Here is a 22,259-nt window from a genome sequence, read left to right on the forward strand (position 1 = left end):
AGAAAGTAGTCCTACACACAAGAGCGTTTTAAGGTCAAAAACCTGACAAATGTTTTGAGGTGTGGTAACCGTAGTAGCCTATAAGCGGAATAATTGACTCCGGCCGCTTCAATTATTATAAAAAATAATACACACCTGAGGTGTAACAGCCACTCTGCTTCACTTCCGCATTACCACCTCAGGTGGGCATTATTTTTCTAATAATTCAATGGCCTGTCTTCAATTATTTCTTAGATAATTCGTTAGAAAAAACGAAAGTCACTAAAACTGAACAATGAAATACAGCTTATTGTGATTTTCTTTTAAAGTTATGAACAAAGAAACATTTTACAACTGTCACTGTCTTATATGAGAGAAAGAGTTTAATTAGCTTTATGCACAATGTTCGAATTAATTTTTAATTTGACTAAAATGCATTGTTCAATGCAAGGTCTGCGACTGTCTTGACCGGTGACATGATCAGGGATCAGTTGGGCACATTCAGAAAAATAAATGGATGTTTATGGTCCTCTGCTGGATGTATGTGGTTATAGGATTTGTTTTCTAAAGCTGTAATTCCTACATGTTTTTGTCTGACCAACAGATGGCAGCAGGACCTAAAACTAACTTTTTCAGGTCCAGAAATTGAATAAAGTTATGTAAAATAACACTGCCTAGTCTTCGCTGTATAAATTATCAGGTATATTAGGCTGCTGTCACTTTAAGACCAAATCCACGGTCCAATATGCTGATTAATTCTGTACACATGCATTTTCTTTCACAACTCTTTACATTCATTTAAGACAACTGACTATGTTTACTACGATACTCGCTGAGACAGGCATCTTTTTCCATAATTTTCAAGTGCAAGAAGATGTGAAAGAGCTCACTTTAGTATTTGCGCTGTCTGAGGCTTTCTGGGCGCACACTTCTTGGGATGTTTAAACTTCCCACACAGAACACGAGTAATGAATTGAGTTCCCTTTCGCATCTTCTTGCGCTTGAATATTTAAATTGTCAGTGCTTAAACTTTCGTGATGATGCAGTACTGGCCCGTCAACTGTCCCGAGCATTTCTCATCTTCATGTTCTCACACAGTCATGGCACGAAAATACCATTAAAACTTAATTTTATTACATTACTGGCAATTTAGTGTTAGTGATTAATTTACAGCAAAACAAAAGATAAAATCTATGATTTCATGTCCGAAAACATTATTTTGGTCTTACATTATATAATAAACTCAGATGAGCTCAGCACTGATTCGTTGTCCAACTTGTCCCTCGGTTTATTTTTGTGAATTGGAATGTGTGCAAAGGATTGTAGGTGATTTAAGGCAGCGAAGGATACATGTGTTACGTTTGTGTAAGAAAAATATTCATATTTAACACGTTACAAAGTAAAATTTTAGCCTCCGGCCGGCCAAATGGCCATACGTAGTCTCTACTTATGCCTGAAGCGCAACTTATGCAACTTGTGATGTCAAAAGTAGCAAAGCGCATCATGGCGTAGCATAAATATCAGCAGTAGCCTACGTCGCACTACTCGCATAAGTGACTTAAGTCGAATCCGTATGTTTGTTTGGCCGGAAGCTAGTTATTTTACTTTATAAAGTTTTAAATATGGGTATTTTTCTAACACAAACTCATCGCTTTACTTTCAAAAGGCCTTTATTAACCCCCTGGAGTCGTATGGATTACTTTTATGTTGGATAGATGCACCTTTATGGACTTCAGAACAGAAACAGCCATTCTAAAGCTTGGAAAAGCCAGGACATTTTTTATTATATCTCTGATTGAATTCGTCTGGAAGAAGTAGGCCTATGTCATAAACACCTAGGATGACTTGAGGGTGAGTAAATCATAGGGTAATTTTCATTTTAAAGTGAACTATCCCTTTAACCAGATGAAGTGGGTGAGTCGCGACTGACCAATCAGAAGTGCCGAACACACGTGATCGCGGGTGCGCATGAGCGTTGGTTCCGCTGCCGCTCGCCGTCAGTAGTTAATGATGCAGCGCGTGCTGACGTTGAGACTCGCGCCGCTCCGCGTCCTGAGGAGGAAACCGTCGCTGAGTGTCAGACCCGCGGCCAGCATGTCCAGCATGCTCATCACACAGCCCCAGTACAGCTGGCTGAAGGAGCTGGGCCTCGACGAGGACAACGCCGGCGTGTATAACGGCGCGTGGGGGGGACAGGGAGAGGTAAGAGGAGCTCGCGAGCGTCACGCGCTCTAAATATAGTAAAGCCGAAGCGGTCTCATTCTTTCATGCTGGAATGTAATGTACTATAACATTCACTTGAGATTATTGTGTGATGTTTGAATGATCTGCTCTGGTCAAGTTTGTGAACCTGCTTCCTCATGAATGAGTTTTGTACAGTTAAGCGACTCTAAGGTTCAGAAGTGAAAAGAGTCAATCTGTTATTTGTAACTGAAATTAAACATCAACTCATCTGGCAAAACATTTACAGTCTTTGGGGAATAAAGGCTGATGGTTGAATTATGTGTGACATAACGTTAATTGTCACACATCTGTTCACATTTTTACTGTAGTTCTTTCCCTCTACTTTCCTACACAATTGACTAATTGTTTAAGAAATGGATAAAAGTGGCAAGTGCATATCAGTAGTCTTCATGACTGTATGACGCAAGCGTAGAGGTTGACTAAATGCCACATATAAAATTGCAAAACAAAGTATTACAAAAGAAAATAAAGTATTGATATATATAGATAGATAGATATAGATATAGATGTTTACTTTATTTTCTTTTGTATAATATTTATATATATATATATATATATATATATGAAGACTTCAGATGCAAAAGCCTCTAAGTGCCATCTGAAATTTTCATCTAAAATGAGCATTTTTATCAAGCTCGTATGTTTAGGTTCAATAATTTAACTTTAATGTCAATGAATAGGTCATTTTCATTGCCATTAAAGTGAAATAACTGAACATAAACATACAAGCTTGATAAAAATGATCATTTTAGAAGAAAATTTCAGATGGCACTTAGAGGCTTTTGCATCTGAAGTCTTCATATATATATATATATATATATATATATATATATATATATATATATATATATATATATATATATATATATATTTATTTATTAATCCCCCCATATAAAACTGTTATTTAAAATAACACTGTAGTTAAAGGAGAACTCCGGTCAATTTTAACATTGAGCTCATTTTTTATACATTTGGAGTGCTGTCAGTACAGAGAACAACGACAAAAATCGGTGCTGCCTACACTTGTTATCCTCGTTTTAAAATTTGCACCCTGTTGACTTCAATGGGGCAAGTTTTAAACCTGCTTTTAGCCTCTTAACATCCTTGATGTGTCATTACAAGTGCACAGGTCATGTGAGTGATTCCTTCTGAGTGAACGCGGGTGAATCTGAAGTCATAAATTTTACATTTAAATAAAGGTCTGGTCCTAGAGCATAAACCCAAAGTGGAACGAACTTTCTATCTCATACACACACACACACAAACACACACACGTATGTCACTGCAACAGAGAGCATTTTTATAGAAATTGGCAAATAAATCAACTAAACTGGCATAAATCTGAAAAATGTCACATATGCAACATGGAACAAGCTTGCCCCACACCACACACACACACACACACACACACACACACACACACACACACACATTACAGTCATGTCATAGTGGTGACTTGTAATGTTACTGCAAATGTATGTATAATAATTTGCAAAAGCAAGATAATTCAAAATATATCAGAAAACAACAACAAATTATAACTCTGACAAAACTACATATTTCTTATGTATTTCAAAATGTTTAAATAAATATTCACAAAATATATATCATAAAGTTGTGAGGAGAAGTTTAAGTATCAAGAAAAATGAAGTGAAAATGAATGAGTCTCTATGGCCCTCTATTGGATATATGTGGTCATTGCAATTTCTTTCTTTAATTATAATTTCTAAAGTTTTTCCACAAACCAGCAGATGTCAGTATTCTATCCCTAACACATAGAGCAATGTCCAAAAACTATTTAGATTTAATTAAGATCATCATTTAAGTGATTTTTTTTCTTTAAAAAATCTTTTTTCATGAGCCAATTTATGGCCTAGTTATGTAATTGTGCAATAAATAGGTAAAAAAAACTTCAAAATTTCCACAAAAACACAGCATGAATGTATAGTTGAGAAGTAAATAAAAAAAAATGAAAAAAGTAAATCCATTTAAAAAATGTATATTTCCTTATGCAATCGCTCTTTAAAAGTTTGGGGTCAAAATGACCTTTTTTAACAGCGATTAAGGGTTAAAAGCGAGGTGGAAAAGAGGGGAAAGCTCCCGACGTCCCCCCAGTGATACCGGCATCATTGGTGTTGTCCTACGTCGATTAAAGTCACATCCCTAGTCTTTGGGATTCTGCTGGGTTAGTTTGAGCGAGTCATTGCTGTCTGATTCGCTTTCAGTTCCTACAAGTCATGCTTGCATTTGACTGTTTTTCTTAGCCTACCCAGTTGAACTCACTAAATGCGGCGCTGCTGCGTTGTTAATTCAAAGCATTGCAGAAATAAAGATCAATGCGGAGACGATGTTGGTTACGTTATCCTTTGTCAGTTGTTGCATTTTACTGTAAGAAGCGTTATTTTGATGTTCTTTGTACAGGATGCTGTTTAATGAGCTATGTTTCATACAGGTGATCACTTCATACTGTCCAGCCAACAATCAGCCCATTGCCAGAGTGCGTCAGGTAACGTCAACAGCTTTTTTTTTTCATAAAACAATGCATTCTGCTGAATAAACGCATATTAAGAAGCATGATTCGTTCCCTGAATGAATTTTGTCTTTATACAGGCAACCGTAGCAGAATATGAGGAAACTGTACGGAAAGCACAAGACGCGTGGAAAGTGTGGGCAGATGTAAGCTTTCGTATTATCAAGTATTGAGTAAGGCTGGGTAATACAAGCTAGGTGATGATATGGTAAACATCATAATGCGCACAATTGACATATGCCAGTAACTTCATTACAGGATTTCCATATATAATGTGTAACTTTCCCAAACCAGTGTCTACAAACATTTAACTTCTGTTGGGGAAATAGTAGAGCAAAGCCTAACCCTCTGATGCTCCTCATTTAGGCTCACACTCACACTCCTTGCGTAAAAACACCTGGGCCCGTATTCATAAAGATTCTAAGAATCCTCTAAGAAAACTCTTAATTTAGCTTAAAAACTTTTACGTAGGAGTCTTAGCTTAAAAGCGATTCGGGACCGATCTGAGAGCAACTCTGAGTAAGGAAAAGACAAAAACTTTCATCTTAGTGTACCTTTTTTTTTCTTTAGATTTTCTTTTTTTTCTTTTTTTTACTTTACTGTACTATATTTCTTTACTGAAGAAATCTCCACCGCCTCTAAGACGCAAAAGTGATGCCGATTTGTGAACGAACTGATTCTTTCCAATGAACCGGTTAAATTGGTTCACAAAGCGCAATGGCCTCTACGATCAACTTAGCTCAGTGCTTGGTTTGTGTATACATGAGTTGTTTAATTCTTGATAAAAGTGGTCCACAGATATATATTAAACAGGTATAAACCACTGAACCCTTGTCCACACGTGTCATTCAGGTTCCTGCTCCAAAGAGAGGTGAAATCGTTCGACAGATTGGAGACGCTTTAAGAAGGAAGATCAAAGCTCTCGGCAGCTTGGTAAGATTGCACTGAAATGACTGTAAAGATCCTCATAGATGAGTGACTGAGCGCTGTGACCTGAGTGTTGTGTGTGTGCAGGTGTCTCTGGAGATGGGCAAGATCTATGTGGAGGGTGTTGGTGAGGTGCAGGAGTATGTGGATGTGTGTGACTATGCTGTAGGACTGTCCCGCATGATCGGCGGACCCATTTTACCCTCTGAAAGTGAGTTCGCTTCACTTCATACATGCATATAAACAGGGCTGTGGTTGTATTTAAATAAATTGAGACACTGAGTGTTTTTTCACTTGTGTTTTGAGGGCCGGGCCACGCACTGATCGAGCAGTGGAATCCTGTTGGCTTGGTAGGAATCATCACTGCCTTTAACTTTCCTGTGGCCGTGTATGGCTGGAACAACGCCATCGCTCTCATCTGTGGAAATGTCTGTCTTTGGTAAGACTCGCTTTCCTCCTCGGGTGTCAGCTGGATGCAGGATGATGAGTAATAGCAGTTAATGACTTATAATTCTTTTCACAGGAAAGGAGCTCCGACGACACCCCTCACAAGTGTTGCCGTTACCAAGTACGTCATTTACATGTATTTGTCTCTCTCCCACCCCCATTCTTATTTCACATTTATTTCCGAGTGAAATGGCTTATCAAGTAAGAAAAAAGGCAGGACTTGATTTGATGTATTGGTAAGGATTGACTGTGAGAAGGGTTTCCTTCTGAAGTGAAGGCGGATCTGGCTGAACTGCAGCCTTGCAGACGTCAGCATATCACATGAAGAGCAAGCTGAGGCATTTTGAATATAGATTGCAAGGTCAAAAATGTTTTGAATTGTTCGTAATAAAAACAATTAAGTGCATTGACCATAACTAGTAAATTTTGCTTTCTTGCTGCCCCTCAAAGAGAAGCTGTTTAATCAGTGCGCTTAAAGATGATGTAAGATTTTTTTTTTTTTTAAATCTCTTAACCTTGATTGTTCATTGACTGCTATTAGTATGCCGTTTATGGGTTTAAAAACTCACGGTTCGGATCATATTACGGTGTTTGAGTTTTCAATTAAAAAAAAACTTTTCTTTCCATTTATTACTTAAAGAACACTTTAAGTACTTTTTCGATACCACACAAAAAACACTTGCCTAACTACTAAGCTGCTGTCACTTTTACTGCACAAATCCAAAATAATGATACACGTCAAATTTCTTTCTCAACTGTTTACGTTCACTTAAGACATAACTGACTGTTTACGAGAATACTTGCCGAAAGGGGGTATTTTGAGATTATTTTGTGTAGGTGTCCGTTCAAAACTCTTTGTATGCACGCTCTGAGTGTGTGCGCACAGAAAACAGTGCGCGAGTACAGAATCGAGTTCTTTCACCTCTTCTTGCACTTGAATGGTTTAAAATCGCTTGAATCTTTAATTTGGCAAGACTTAGAAACACATGCAAATGATAAACTTTCACTCTATGATGGTTAAACTTTGCAGCTAGTCTGGGCAAAACATCATTGCTTGGTCAGTTTGATAAAGTTTTTACCATGCTGTAGAGAAATGACACAGTTATAACATCACATCTAAAATGTAAGAGGTCTTAAATAAAAAGTTACTACTGTGAAACGTAAAGTTGTGCTTGTGAAGGTGGTTCAGGTCGATCAGCATGTTCTTCTTGACTGTTATTGCCGGTCTTGGGCTTGAAATATGGCGGAGTTGATATCATAGATAGTTAGCATAGTTTCAGTAGTATTTAAAGCGCCTCAGACCCACCCCAGATTTAAAGACCCACCAGTCATTGTAAGGGCTTCTACATCTCCGAAACACGCTCTTAAGTTGTAGACCAATCATAGCAGACTGATTCCAGCTGACCAATCAGAGCAAACTTGGCTTTTCGGAAGGCGGGTTCCGAAAAGAAACCGAAACTAAAAAAGAGCATTCAGAAAGAGGGTAAAAAACAGGTGCTGCAACAATCTAAATGATTAGAAAAATTAGTTAATTATCTATGTAAACCATTAAATTATGTACAAATATTTTAGTTGACCCCCTAATCAAAATTATGAACCTGTCTCATATAGCCCTCATATAGCTCTGAGCATTATAGGGGCACTTCAAAATAGGCAGAAACTGCTATAAATTCAATATTGTATGGTACATTTAAAAAAACACTGATATCAGAGAATGTTTCGTGTATCTCTGATGTTGATAAGTTACGGTTTCGAGTTTCAGTTCTTGAGTTTGTAGTGTTTTTTTTTATTTTTTTTTTTTTTTTTTTTTTTTTTTTATATCTGGACCCTGATTTTGATTTTCTTTCTTTTTTTCACGTTCTTGTGTAGGATTGTAGCTGAGGTGTTGGAGCACAATCATCTTCCTGGTGCGATCTGCTCTATGACGTGCGGTGGAGCTGACATCGGGTATGTGACACATACATGAAATTGAAATCAAGCACATTTATACTCTTATTAGTTTAGCCCTTCAGTCACATAAGATCACTGGATATATCATGAACATTTTGACTGTTATTCTGATACCATACTCTTACTGTACAGAGAAAAAGCATTTAGTTGTGTGTGTGGGTTGGTGGAAGACCCAACTTTATGCATGTTTTGTAAGATTCCCCTTTCTGTTAAACATATTTTATTAGATTGTCCTGGACTTAATAAAAGTAGTATGCTCTTTTATGAAGTTACCTCACTTAAGGACTTAGTTAGTAAGATTATGCCTGAAAAGGTTTTGGATTTTTGTTTTATCATATGTTAATTTAAAAAATCTTGTATCTTGACTTGCTGTTTTTGTTTGTTTGGTTTTTATTGTATTTATATGATATTTGTATTTTTGTAATATAATTTCTGCCAAGAAAATAGCTTTGAATGCTGACATGGCACTAAATAAAACAATCTGAATGTGTGTGTGTGTGTGTGTGTACACAGCACGGCCATGGCAAAAGATGAGCGAGTGGGTCTACTGTCCTTCACTGGCAGCACTCATGTGGGCAAACAGGTGGCCATGATGGTACAAGAGCGGTTCGGTGGGTTTTATTCTTTATATCACATATCAAATCATACAACATTATACACTCACATGGAACAGGACCGGCAAAGAACCTCTGGTCGCCTGAAGCACAGCTGCACCATATGCTATTGCTCCAAGACATGCATTTAGCTTTAATTACTGTAATAAAGGATTACGTTTTGTGCTGACAAACAAACAATGTTCTGTGCTGCTAATTTGGAGTGATGATCATTGCGGGGCATCTGTTAGAAAGCACGAATCTGTTGTTCTTAGGGGTGTAACGATTCATCAACTACATCGATGTATCGATTTATATTCCTACGATCCAACTACATCGATCTGTGCTCGGCAAGTTGGTCTTCCGGACGACATATATCGATCTAACATCGTTTTAAAAGGTAATGAATCGATTGTATCGATACTAGGAAATAACGCATTGGATTTAAGCACGTCAGACTTTATATGGATGTTTTTTCTTAGCACTTTTAATGATAAAGGCATTAAACGTTACTCGATTCAGTCTGCCTATCTGTGACGTCGTCGCCAATCGCCATGCGTGACGCGACAGCAGCATCGCAAAGACAACAAGCAGCGCAAAGTCTCTCACCTCAGAAAAACGGACTTTCCTGTCCTCTCAGCCGCTTTACTGCAGTAGCGCGCACTCTTCAATTGCACGCGCAAATGCGGCAGAGCGCGCTGTATCACTTCACTAAAGTGCAAAAGACATACAAGAATGCAACGTCGTAAATTAGTAAGTTAAGAAATAAAAGTAAAATACCAATAAATGACGTTATTGGTTAACCTCGAAGTGCCTACTGTTTATCAGTATTTGTCATATTTTTACAAAAACATTTTTTGTATGTTAAGTAAAGGGGGACAGAACTTGTGTGTCAACAATTTTTGTGTAAACAAATGTATTATAATAGGCCTATATAATTCCTAAAAAGGTGGGTCGCGGCTTGATGACCATGGGGAAATGTGGGTCCCATGGCCAAACTATTCAGAACATCATTCAGTGTTGTGATAATCGTAATTAATAATCACAATTACAATTTCAAGGGAATAATCGACAATTATAATTTTTGTCATAATCGTTCAGTCCTACTTTATTCAAATAAAATGTGAATGCATTTGACATTAATTGTTGTTTACTTGTTTGTTTATATCCATAATTAATTGATACCTGGTTCCCTTACAAGAATTTTTGGCTAAAAAATCACTGAATCGATTTCAGGTCACTGAATCGTTTCGGATCGTATCGTTCTAAATGAACCAATATCGTCTTTGAATCGTATCGACAACCACGAATCGCGATACGAATCGAAGCGTTGTTAAAACGAATCGTTACACCCTTAGTTGTTCTCCATCTACATTCTCTTTTATTCCAACTGGCTATGGCAAGCCGTTTTAACTTTTATTCATTTCCGGGATATGAATCCTTGATATCAACAATTAAATTTTCACTAGTTAAAATGATAGTTATTGATATCAGGGATTAGATTTCTACTAGTAACAGTGGCTATTTTTTATATCAGAAATTACATTTCCACTAGTAACAATGCTACTTCTTGATATCCACAATTAAATTTTCACTAGTTAAAATGCTAATTCTTGATATCAACAATTTAATTTTAACTAGTAAAAACTATAATTCTTGATATTAACAATTTATATCCTGGGAATGGCAATAGGCAAGCCGTTTTGACTTTTAATCATTCGCAGGATATGAATTCTTGATATCAACAACTACATTTTCACTAGTTAAAATGATAGTTACTGATATCAGGAATTAGATTTCTACTAGTAACAATGGCAATTTTTGATATCAGGAATTACATTTCCACTAGTAACAATGCTAATTCTTGATATCCGCATTTACATTTTCGCTAGTTAAAATGATAATTCTTGATATCAACAATTGAATTTCAACTAGTAAAAACTATAATTCTTGATATATGTAATTGTATTTTCACTAGTGAAATGTCACCATAGGCTGCCATTCAAAATCCATTGTTGATATCAAGAATTGATTTCTTACTAGTTGAAATTCCAGTTTCACATAACAGAAATACAATTCTTACTAGTAAAAACCTTTATTTTTGATGTCAAGAATTCAGTTGTCACTAGTTGAAATGTCTATTCTTGATATCAAAAACTGAATTGCTACTAGTAACAATGTTAATTTTTGATATCAATAATTCCATTTTCACTAGTGACAATGTTCATTTCTGATATCATGAATGTGATTGTTACTAGTAAGAAAGACATTTTAGATATCTGAAATTATATTGATATCAGAAATACATTTTCAGATATCAAAATTGAAAAATGTTACTGGTAGCAATTAAATTGTTGATATCTAGAATAGACATTTCAACTAGTGACAAATGAATTATTGATATCAGTAATTTGCATTTTTACTAGTAACAATGTAATTATTGATATCAAAAATTATATTTCTACTCTAAAAAATCTCACCTAATGCTGTAAACATACAGAGCCATGTCAGCTGGTATTATTATTATTAAAGGTTAAAAATAACATCTCAAAATAAATGCATTTTTTTATAATAACAACGTTATAATATTTTAATGATATAGGTAAAAATATAATAAATATGTAGTATAGCTTGAACTCTGTCAGATCTGTCACGTCACAATTACAAGCTCCAAAACGGTGTTTATTGTTTGAATTTCGTAATTAAATTGACAGAATCTGAGAGCTGAGAATTTGTTTCATATCAATAGTAACCTTCTGTGTCTAGTCTGTCGGTGTCAGTGTCCTCTTTGCTTTGCGATTTTTCTCTGCGTAAGGAAATGAATGTGTGGTGTGAGAGCGTGTGAAAAGTGACAATTGCGTGAGTCTCACGGTGAATGAGTGAGAGTTGGCGGCCCTGCGGATTCAGTGTGTAAATATTTCAGCGGGTGTGCTTGTGCTGCCGCGGTCTTGTTCATGTTGCTTGTGTATCTCAATGGCAAATGCTGAGCCCGTTCGGAACTACGGGAGCCCAGAGGGCAGCGCCGGCGGATGTTAAAGAGAAAACCGATATTCAAACAAGTTGACGTAAACCGCACATTCGAGTTAATCGATAAAATCGATTTATCGCCCAGCCCTACGTCAGTGAGCATGCAGCATGATTGGCTGTGGTGAGGCATCAAGGAAAAACACTGGTTTACACCGGTTACGCCCAGAGATGAGACAATATTGAAGTTGTAAAATAAACAAGTGTTTAGTAGCATGTTAGTTTTTTGCTGTGTTACTGGTGTTGAAAACTTTTTCTTCGTCGAAGCAAGAAACCAGGAGACGTTGGGGATCACGTTCAAACAAAGTTATTCTTTATTGAGGACTTTGCGTTGACGCGGCTGCAGTTCTTCCCAAATCAGTCTGGCTAACATACTTTACATGGTTTCTTTATAGGCCTTTCAGTGGGCTGTCCTTAAAGGTGCTAAACATACACACAGCCTTAGAGGTAACCACTAAATCTAATCATCTAAAGACAATAGAGGCAATTGCCCCCAATTGAGACAATGGTACCCCCCCCCCCCCCCCCCCCCCCCAAATGGTATACACAACAAATGGTCACGAGAACTAAGACTAGGTAACATTCACACACAGTTCAACTCTTAGGCAACTTGTCATTGAATAATTCAAGAGATTTGTTCATAAATGCTGATTCCATCCAGTTATGCAACAAGTGAAGTATTTATGAATCATTAATTTAAACTATTTTTAAAAATCATTCAAATTAAACATTTAAAACAGACTGCAGCAATTAGGTTTTTGTCAGAACTTCTAGTACTTCTATTGAACTGGCGGCCCGCCCATCACCTCCTTCTGGCCCGACGGCACCACCCTCCTCCTCCTCTTCTCCTGGCGGTGCGGCTAGTCTAGTGTGATGCACGCTCCGACTGACCTGAGAAACGTTTTACGTGCGGATATTTCAGCAGTTATTATGTGTGTCCCGTATTTCTGTCAACTGAACCAGCGATACCAATCATTTGGGAATTAATAATTATTTTGGTTCGACTCTTTCTAAACGCGCTTGCATAACTATTCGGGTTCACTCTGTCAGTATCATCTGAAGCGGTTTCTCGCTTAACAAATCGCGCTGTTTTCAGTTGTTTCACTAGTTGTTTCAGCACGGAGTTGAGTTTTCCCGGTCCCGGTCCCGGTCAGTAATATTAAACAGCGTTGCGACAACCAGTGGGAAGCGCTTCAATTCGACAGACACCTCTCTGCTACAAACCACAAATCACTCTGATTTAACTAGTATTAAATCGGCTCAAACAGCCTCAACACCCTTACAAACGTTTACCATGAATGTACTGTAGTAATTTACCATGGTTTGAGCAGAAATATGTCATATTATATTGAATACTATGTTATAGTCATTTATATAGCATTAGGTGCGTATAGTTTTTGACCTGTGTTTAGGCATTTGTAATGCAGTGGGAGTGAGTAGCCTGTGGTTATCAAGTCTCACTATCAGATTATTTTCTTTTAAGCATAATTATAAATAAAGTAATTCTTATTTCTTACCAATAGCTCTGAGCTTGTGTAATTTATTTATTTGTTCCAAGGAAAATAGTTGTACACAGCTGTAAATTATCAAGTTTTTCTTTATTATGGTCTTATAAATCTGCAAACTGTTGGGTACCACATTTCCAAGTAAATACAATACTTTTTTTAGGTTTACTTTAGCTTATTTATTGAAACTGTTATGTTTCAATAACAGTTTCAATAAATTGTTCAACTTTTCGATTTGATAATCCGGCCCTCGAGTGTAGCTAGTTGAATAGCCCTGTTCTAGAAAGTTGCATGTTATTTTGTTTAGTTGGTTGTTCAGAATTGTGTGAGAATCGTGATATATATCTGAAACCAAACAAAAAAATGTAACCAAAAAAATTTATCCAGAATCGTGCAGCTCTGGGAAAACCCTAAGACATTGGTTTGGTTCCTGACTTGACTCATGGTTTTAAGAGTATATATATATATAAAAAATTTTTTTTTTTTTTACAGGTCGTCAGCTACTGGAGCTGGGAGGAAATAACGCTATCATAGGTTTGTTGCATTTAATTAATTGAAAAGGGTCTTTTTGTTGGAATAAGTTGTATAAAGGTCCTTTCACACCAACGACGATAACTATAACGATAATGATAAAGTTCTAAAAAAAAAATCATAAATATAAAGAAATAGCAGTTCACACACCACAGCTGTAAGGATATCGTTTGAATCACTTTCAGAAACATGTTTTCCAACTGATGAACAATAAAAAAAATATCGACAGCCAATCAGAATCTATTCCGCTTTAAAGAGCTTGAGCATTTAAAACGGCAGACGACAAAACTGCAGTGCACACTTATAATAAACAGTGTTATCATTTGTTGGTGTGGACGCTAATACAGTTATAGTTATGGTTATCTTTATAATTATTGCTCTTGGTGTGAACGGGCCTTTAGTCTTTTGAGTAGTTATAACTGAATAAACTGTAGGGCTGCAACAACTAGTCGATATAATCGATAATGAAAATAATTGACAACAAATTTTATTAGTCACAGCGGAACCCTGTCAGTGATGTGACTTTACAGTAATGAACAACGCCTTTCTATTAAAAGAACATGCTTGAAAAACTCTGAAGGTCACAGAGTAAACGAGCTGCTGCAGAGCTGCATGACCCATGTCCAAAGCAGGACAGAAAACATGATTAAACTCTTTAAAGATGCTTGTGAGCCGTTTTAGTTCTTATTGTTGGATATTAAATTTAGCTTGTAAATTGACAATTACTTGAAATCTTACTGATATAGCAAGTAATGATACATGAGAACAGTAACTGTAATGGGGAAGTGTGAATATTCAGAAGTGAATGAGTGTTCAATCTACCTCTTACGGCAAACCATTTGTTTGTACTTTATCATTGATAATTTATTGATTTATATTGTCCTGCTGCTTTAAAACTTTGGAAGCTTTTTAAACCATTTGCCGTGTTTCATAGCCTACATTCATACATTTGAATCCGTTTTCAAAGGCTCCACCTCCAGTTTGCACATTGTTTGGAGGATAAGCATTGGACTGGACTTGTAATTTGAAAGTAATTTATTTCTGAAAGAAATAATTGGCACATTTATCAGCTATCAAAAATGATCGTTAGTTGCAGCCCTAATAAAATGGCCTGTAGGTAGTTACTCTAAGGTAGGGTGACCACCGTGTTCTGCAAGATGTAAGCAATGTCCCACCATCCCACAATAAAAAATACAGTAGTCAACATTTGAAGTGGATCAAACCCTTTCATCAAAGTTTTACATACATTTTTAACAATACCCATTCTTGTTTTAGGACAACTTTTTTTTTATTTATTTTTTTTTTTATCCACTTTAAAAAACTGTGATTGCCATTTAAAAATACATTTGTGCAGTTGACGTGTTCTAGCTGGAAAATGAACTGCAATAATGAACTTCAATGAAATGCATCTGTTAGAGAGGGTTATTTCCACTGATGACGACTGTGTGGATGAAGTCCAGGAACCAGTGTGGACCTCATCAACAGTGAACTTAATACAGCTACACTAGCCAGGACTTCCACACTGTAAAAAAAAGTCATAATGTACTGTATAAATATGAAGGAATTTTCCATATTGTTTATTTTTTTCATTTCATTTCATTGTATTTATTTATATAGCACAAATAAACACAACAGAATTTGACCACTGTGCTTTACAAGGTAAAAGTCCAGGAAACAAAATAAACCATTAACACATAATGTAATAGAACCATAATTGAGATTTAGTGAAATGCCCGGTCAAAAAGATAAAACTTTAGCTTAAATTTAAACTCATGTAAAGAGGACAGGGATCCCAAGGATAAGGGGAGGCAATTCCACAGCCTAGGGCGGACCACTGCGAAAGCACGATCCCCTCTCGACTTTAATCGTGAATGTGTCTGGGACAGATTATAACTGCTTGTGGACCGTAGACGCCTACCAGGCACGTTCAAAGTTCAAGAGAGGTAAGAGGGTGCAAGACCATTTAAGGATTTGAAAACAAAAAATTTAAATCAACTCTATGACGCACCGGCAACCAGTTAAGAGACATTAAAATAGGAGTGATATGTTATGTAAAAGACTTTACTCTAGATAAAAGCTTCAGGTGAAAAAAGAATCGAGTTAACTACTGTGTTTATGTGTTTATCCAACTCAAGGGAGGAATCCAAAGGAACTCCCAGACTTTTAACTATGGGTTTGATGTAGGAGTACAGGTTTGCAACATTAAGTGTTTTTTCCATTTCCTACAGAGGGCCCGAACACAATATTCTCAGTTTTGCTCGCATTTAAATGTAAAAAATTTGAGGACATCCAGGATTTTATGTTGTTTAAGCAAGCAAATAGGGTTTCTAGGCCTTTTGTGTCTGTCCGCTTGAAAGGCAGATAGATTTGAGTATCATCTGCATACAAGTGAAAAGACACTCCGTGCCTCCTAAAAATGGATCCTAGCGGTAACATGTGTAGTGAAAACAGAGTAGGGGCCAAAATGGAGCCTTGTGGAAGGCCACAGGTAAGAGGAGCTACGGACGAGGCAGAGCCTCCAGTGCCAACTGAAAAGGTTCTGTTTGTAAGATAAGACTTAAACCAGCTGAGAGCACTTCCTCAGATGCCCACAAACTTTTCAAGGTGTGACAACAGTGTCAAACGCTGCACTCAGATCTAAAAGCATTAAAATTACAGAGTCCCTGGAATCGAAAGATAACAAAATACCATTCAAAACTCTTAATAAAGCAGATAAAGTACTGTGGTTAATCCTAAAACCAGACTGGAATTTTTCAAGGAAACTCCATTTGGCTCCATGGAAACTCCTTTTTACAGGTGTTTTACCTGTATTTTGAATTATGTATTGCATTGTGTTCTGTTTTACGATTAACGGAAATTTACGTAAAATTACTGGATAATGTCCTGGAAGAAAATTACCAGTACGTTTTCCGATTTAAATCTGTTTACAGTGTAGACAGTGGATAAAAGCGTTTTAGTGGATAAGCTGCTAGATCAAACAAATTCAAGAAATTTATTTTATTATAAAATGTGATTTTTACTTCCTAGTCTGTTATTCAGTTTATTGTATTTAGCAGGCTGAATAAGTCCTGTGAGGTAAATTACATCGCATCACTCGAACCTGAGCAAATGGAGCGCCAGTCATAGAGCTGATCGGTTAACAAAGCTTATTAGCTGTATAAAGCATATTATCATCCAACGTCAGTTATGTCACATCAAACTTTCCAAATAATATAAATGAATGTTTACATATTCTAACAGTGGAGAATCAATCTCTCTCTCCCCGTACCCCGCAGTGCCCCACAAACAGGTGGTCACCCTAGTCTGAATCACATCACACTTATTCATTCAAGGAAGTCCATAAAGTCATTGCATAGTGTTTTTGTTGCAGTGTTTGAGGACGCTGATCTTAATCTGGTTGTGCCATCTGCTGTCTTTGCCTCTGTGGGAACGGCTGGCCAGCGGTGCACTACTACCAGAAGACTGGTTGGTATAGTGTACTAAAGAGAAGCACTAGTTTAACCATGGTTTCTCTCTTCTTTTTTATTAACTAGTTTCTAATTTTTTTCCAACCCTTCGTCTGATTGTTTTTCGATCTGCTGTCCTGCTGAATTAGATGCTGCATGAAAGTGTACATGACGAGGTTGTGGCGAGAATCGCTAAAGCCTACAAGCAGATCCGCATCGGTGACCCCTGGGACCGTAAGTTCAGCAGAGAATAATGGGCCTCATTCACAAGGATTGTGTGGATTATTCTTAGTTCACAGGAGAACTTTTCACCCAAAATGTCCACCTAATTTACATGTGCGTACATGCAGGAATTTGTTCTTAACCTCGTTCTGATTTTAATAAATCTATAATAAATAATTTGGAGTATTCTAAATGAGTGACTCCATGCTCTGGGTTAGTTCTTTGCATAAAACTACCTCCACATAAGGCCTTTCTGCACAACCTTTCCTTTACAGCCTTTCACACACACATTTGTCCTGAGCGCATGTGCAGCAAGATCCTCCAACGACAAATGTGCAATCCTCATTTTCAGTATTCAAATACAGTTTTATTGAAAAATGCCCCTACCTAGTGTGCACGTGTAGTATAGTGCATGAGACCCAGTGTGTTACATGTCTGTTTGAAACACAAACATGCATTGATTCTTCTTTATTTGGTAACAGCAAACACTCTTTACGGACCTCTGCACACCAAACAGGCTGTTCAACAGTATCTGGCGGCCATAGAGCAGGCGAAGCAGCAGGGCGGCGCTCTGGTGTGCGGGGGAAAGGTAACGGTTCATTCAGTGCCAACAGTAGCAGTATGATTGTCATTATTACAGCAGAAACAGGGTGTCTTCTGACAGTTACTGTTAATGTTGATATGATGATTCCTTCTAGGTCAGTATTTCTCAATCAGGATGCCCTTTTTAGCCCTTTAAGTCAAACGCCATTTACAACAAAAAAAGGTAAAACAATGATTTTGAAGTTGGAGGAGTAATTGAGATTTTTCGCCCTACCCTGCATTTCTGAACTGAACACGCTTGACCTTTCAACCTGATTACACAGTGTGCATTTGAGGTTAAAAAGTATACAAATAAATAAAACAAAAATACAATTATACATAAATTAGGAAATAAAAATATGAATACTCTTATTTATTTCACATTTACATTTCTTTGTATATTTATTTATTTATTATGTCAGCTTGGAATTCCGTAGTCTAGCTGCTGCGTTTTGAGCCAACTGGAGCGTACTTTTAGAGCCACGGGACATTCCCCCAGTAGCACAATACAAAAGACTGGAGGTGATGAGCATATGAATTAGTTTTTAAGCATCAGAAACAGACAGCTTGTGTTAGCAGTGTTTCTAAGGTGAAAATGCAATGTGACGATCAAAAGATGGGTAACATCCATAAGCACTGTTCTAGCATGATCTACCGCTCACCAATGGGATACTCATCTGTTTCATGTTGCTGCTTTGAAAATTGTACATTTTGTCTCTTGTATTTAAAGCATGTTTGTGACGTTAAAGCTTTTGCACCTTTTAACTTCATGACCTGGATGATGCATTGAACTTGAGCACTGAAATCTGATTGGCAGATTATGGATCGCCCAGGTAACTATGTGGAACCCACTATTATCACCGGACTGCGACACGACGCTCCCATAGTTCACACAGAGACCTTCGTGCCTATCCTTTACGTGCTTAAATTCAAGGTGGGATATTTATTTTATTCTATTTTGCATACTTTATAATATTATATGAATAATATTTTTCTTGTAACATATTTTACTCTGGTTTTAGACAGAGGACGAGGCATTTGCCTGGAATAATGAAGTGAAACAAGGGCTCTCTAGCAGTATCTTCACTAAAGACATGGGCAGAGTGTTCCGCTGGTTAGGGTATGTGTGCAATGTAGCTTTTTGTTTACAAGTTCCTTGACAAAAGCTGCTTTTCCACTGTGCGGGCCAGTGTGAGCCAGGGCTAACAAACTTGCCGAGCCGCAACACTCCTCCATAGAGCAATGTCACACGACCACACCATTTCACCAGCTGACTGAAAACTAGCTAGATCGCAAAATGAGCATGACAGAAGCAGACGTTTGTTTTTACTTAAGACTCCAGCATAGTAGGGAAATCCCTATGAAAAAATTCTCTATGAATTTTTTTTTTTTCACAAATTGTGTTGTGTATTTTCTGGTTATCAATTGAAGACATAAAACACATTTTTCTTTTAATCATATGAAATTCAACTTTTTTTTGTCAAAATGATGATAGTTTTTCTTATATGAAACAGTAAAATGCTCAGAGTGGCTCTGGAGATGAAGTTCATGCGTTTATGTTCTCATATAGTGAGACGGCAAAGGCTGAAAACACTGAGTGCCGTGTGTGTGTGTTTTAAACGAAACCTCTGCGCCATTCATTCACTCAGAGAACATGCAGGACTCTTATCGAAATAGTCTTTTTGTGGTTTAATATTAACAGACACTAGTCTATATCTCGATTTAAGTGTACTGACCTGCTTTTATTTATTCATAAAAAATGACAAATTCCATTATGACTGGATTCTGTGATTCCGTCCACTTTTTCTGCTTTGCGTAAATCATACAGCCCTAGCACAGATAAACTGAATATTATGGAAGTGTCTTTATATTGTAAGTTGATGAATGTGTAAGAGTTGTTTGTCTAACTCTATAGGCCCAAAGGCTCTGACTGTGGCATTGTGAACGTCAACATTCCAACCAGCGGCGCTGAGATCGGAGGAGCGTTTGGTGCGTATCAGTACATCAGTACCACACCATTCTGTGCATCGCAGCATGAACATTGACCATGGGATCGGGATGCAATAAGGGATCAGCCTTACTGCACTCGGCCATGCTGAAAGTACCGTAGACGTTTGGAAACTCCACCACCAATTGAAGAAATGCAAAATGTGATAAATATTTGTATCAATAGTTTGCATGAAAATAACATTAAGCTCAAGTCATTACTTTTTCTTTTCTTATTCCTTCCCCAACGATAACCCATTGGTCAGAGTCAGGCAAATCCTACAAATTTGACACTTGACAGAACCAGGAATGATGAAGCCAGTGTGTGATCTTATTGTGGTGTGTGTGTGTGTGTGCAGGAGGTGAGAAACACACGGGAGGTGGGCGTGAGTCGGGCAGTGACTCCTGGAAGCAGTACATGAGGAGATCCACATGGTGAGTGTCAGTCTTCAACACAACCTCAGGAAGTTTGCCAGCATGCTTGAAATTAAATCTAGCGTTTATCATGTAAATTGGATTCAATAACTTTTCCTGCTGACATTTCAAATTGGTCCCTGAGACTGTCCTCCTCCTCTTGCAGCACTATCAACTACAGCAAGGACCTGCCACTGGCCCAGGGGATCAAGTTTGAGTGAACCGTGATGTTGCCTAGTTAGCAGTGGGAAATAGCATTTATGGTAGTTTTATGTATATCTGTTTGTACTGCCACATAAAATAATCCAAAACAGCTCATCAGTCACTGACGTGCATTTTGTAGCGCTTATCCATGCTGCCCTTAAAGACTGAACACTGTTTATTACCAATAAACCATGAGTCTATAAAACCTAAACTCTCTTAAAGTGCTTTTGGGAAATGCTGCCCTGGACATGTTGAAAACTTTTAAGAAGTGGTATTGAGGACTGGAAAGGATGATTATTGGCCATTCAAATAACAAAAACCTCACGATGCTAAGATTGTAAAATGTCTTTTATGCGAAGAACCATCGAGGAAAGGGTGAGATTTCATCCGGTCTGCATGAGAATTAGAGCAGCGTTGTGTGCGTGACGAGGAAAACTAATGCCATGCTTCCTAAGAATATCAGCCAAAGAAATCCAATGCAAGCTAGTTTGAAAATTTTAGTGATGAAAGTCATTCCACACGCTTTTGTCGTCATATGTGCTTCATTTGTCTTTTCTCTCACCAACTTTTAGCTTTAACTAAGAGCAATGTGTGAGGGACGGAAACAATCTGACAGAAGCTGGTGGAGCCCAGAGGACATCTTTACCCATGACCAAGAATAGAGGTTCCTGGACATTTAGAAAAAGGAAAGACTCTCACAGTTTGTTCTCTTTGCAAACTATACGATAGTGTGTTTCATCTGTGCATGGAACCTGTTGTCGTCATCATTTCTTGTCTACCTTTTTCTTAAAGAAAAAAACACTTGAGTGGTTCTGAACTGCCATGAATGGAGGGAGTAAAAAGATCTTTTGAATTGCAATGAAAAAATTAATGTCCAGTGTTTTTATAATAATTATAATAATAATTCGTTACATTTATATAGCGCTTTTTCTGAGACCTCAAAGCGCTTTACATAGATGGGGGAATCTCCTCAACCACCACCAATGTGCAGCATCCACTTGGATGATGCGACGGCAGCCATATTGCGCCAGAACGCTCACCACACACCAGCTTACTGGTGGAGAGGAGACAGTGATGAAGCCAATCAGTGTATGGGGATGATTAGGAGGCCATGATGGACAGAGGCCAAGGGGCAAATTTGGCCAGGATGCCGGGGTGTAACCCCTACTCTTTTTCGAAGGACATCCTGGGATTTTTAATGACCACAGAGAGTCAGGACCTCGGTTTAACGTCTCATCCGAAGGACGGGATTCATTATTAAGAGGTCCATTAGAGGCTTCTGGTCAATGTGAAAAAAGTAAGTTACACATTTTTGAACTATTGGATACTGGCCAAATACATAGGCTAATATTTCTAGAAATAGTTTATAAAACTGTTTGTTTTTGTTTTTTAAATATATTCCATACTGCTATAGCTAATAATAAATGGGGTTTTTGTTTCTTCTGATATTTTTTTGAAGGGGCGAGTGAAAGAATTTTACGTGCCTGACTGCACAAGTTGCCTGATTAAAACAGGTATCACTAGAAGAATTACTCTGATTTTATTACATCTGATGTGATGGTGATTTAGATTGATGGTGGATAATCATACATAATGTAGTGATGGTAGTAACCATAGATATATACAGGGTAGTAACAAGGTTGAGTTGTTGAGATTCGCATAGTCTCTCGTGGAG

At 37.4% G+C, this 22,259-nt stretch overlaps 1 protein-coding gene across 1 annotated transcript; it reads left to right on the forward strand.

Moving 5' to 3' along the window:
- Positions 1 to 1,923: 1,923 nt before the first annotated feature.
- aldh7a1 (aldehyde dehydrogenase 7 family, member A1) lies at positions 1,924 to 20,795 on the forward strand. The gene is made up of 18 exons (XM_084401083.1): positions 1,924 to 2,181; positions 4,676 to 4,729; positions 4,834 to 4,899; positions 5,606 to 5,686; positions 5,768 to 5,891; positions 5,987 to 6,119; positions 6,204 to 6,248; positions 7,997 to 8,074; positions 8,591 to 8,688; positions 13,692 to 13,733; positions 17,101 to 17,195; positions 17,326 to 17,410; positions 17,881 to 17,987; positions 18,798 to 18,914; positions 19,003 to 19,100; positions 19,896 to 19,969; positions 20,326 to 20,401; positions 20,547 to 20,795. Exons 1-18 carry the CDS (start codon positions 1,987 to 1,989, stop codon positions 20,599 to 20,601), a joined length of 1,623 nt encoding a protein of 540 aa, XP_084257209.1. The 5' UTR covers positions 1,924 to 1,986; the 3' UTR covers positions 20,602 to 20,795.
- The last annotated feature ends 1,464 nt before the right edge of the window (positions 20,796 to 22,259 follow it).

This window comes from Rutilus rutilus, assembly GCF_951802725.1.
Source record: "Rutilus rutilus genome assembly, chromosome: 25".
Classification (NCBI taxonomy): Eukaryota; Metazoa; Chordata; class Actinopteri; order Cypriniformes; family Leuciscidae; genus Rutilus; species Rutilus rutilus.

Excerpts from the sequence above, each read along its gene's own strand:
- aldh7a1 (XM_084401083.1), top strand. The coding sequence starts at position 1,987 with ATGATGCAGCGCGTGCTGACGTTGAGACTCGCGCCGCTCCGCGTCCTG. Across the intron at positions 4,730-4,833 it reads CCATTGCCAGAGTGCGTCAG|GCAACCGTAGCAGAATATGA; the intron begins GTAACGTCAACA and ends GTCTTTATACAG. Across the intron at positions 8,075-8,590 it reads TGCGGTGGAGCTGACATCGG|CACGGCCATGGCAAAAGATG; the intron begins GTATGTGACACA and ends GTGTGTACACAG.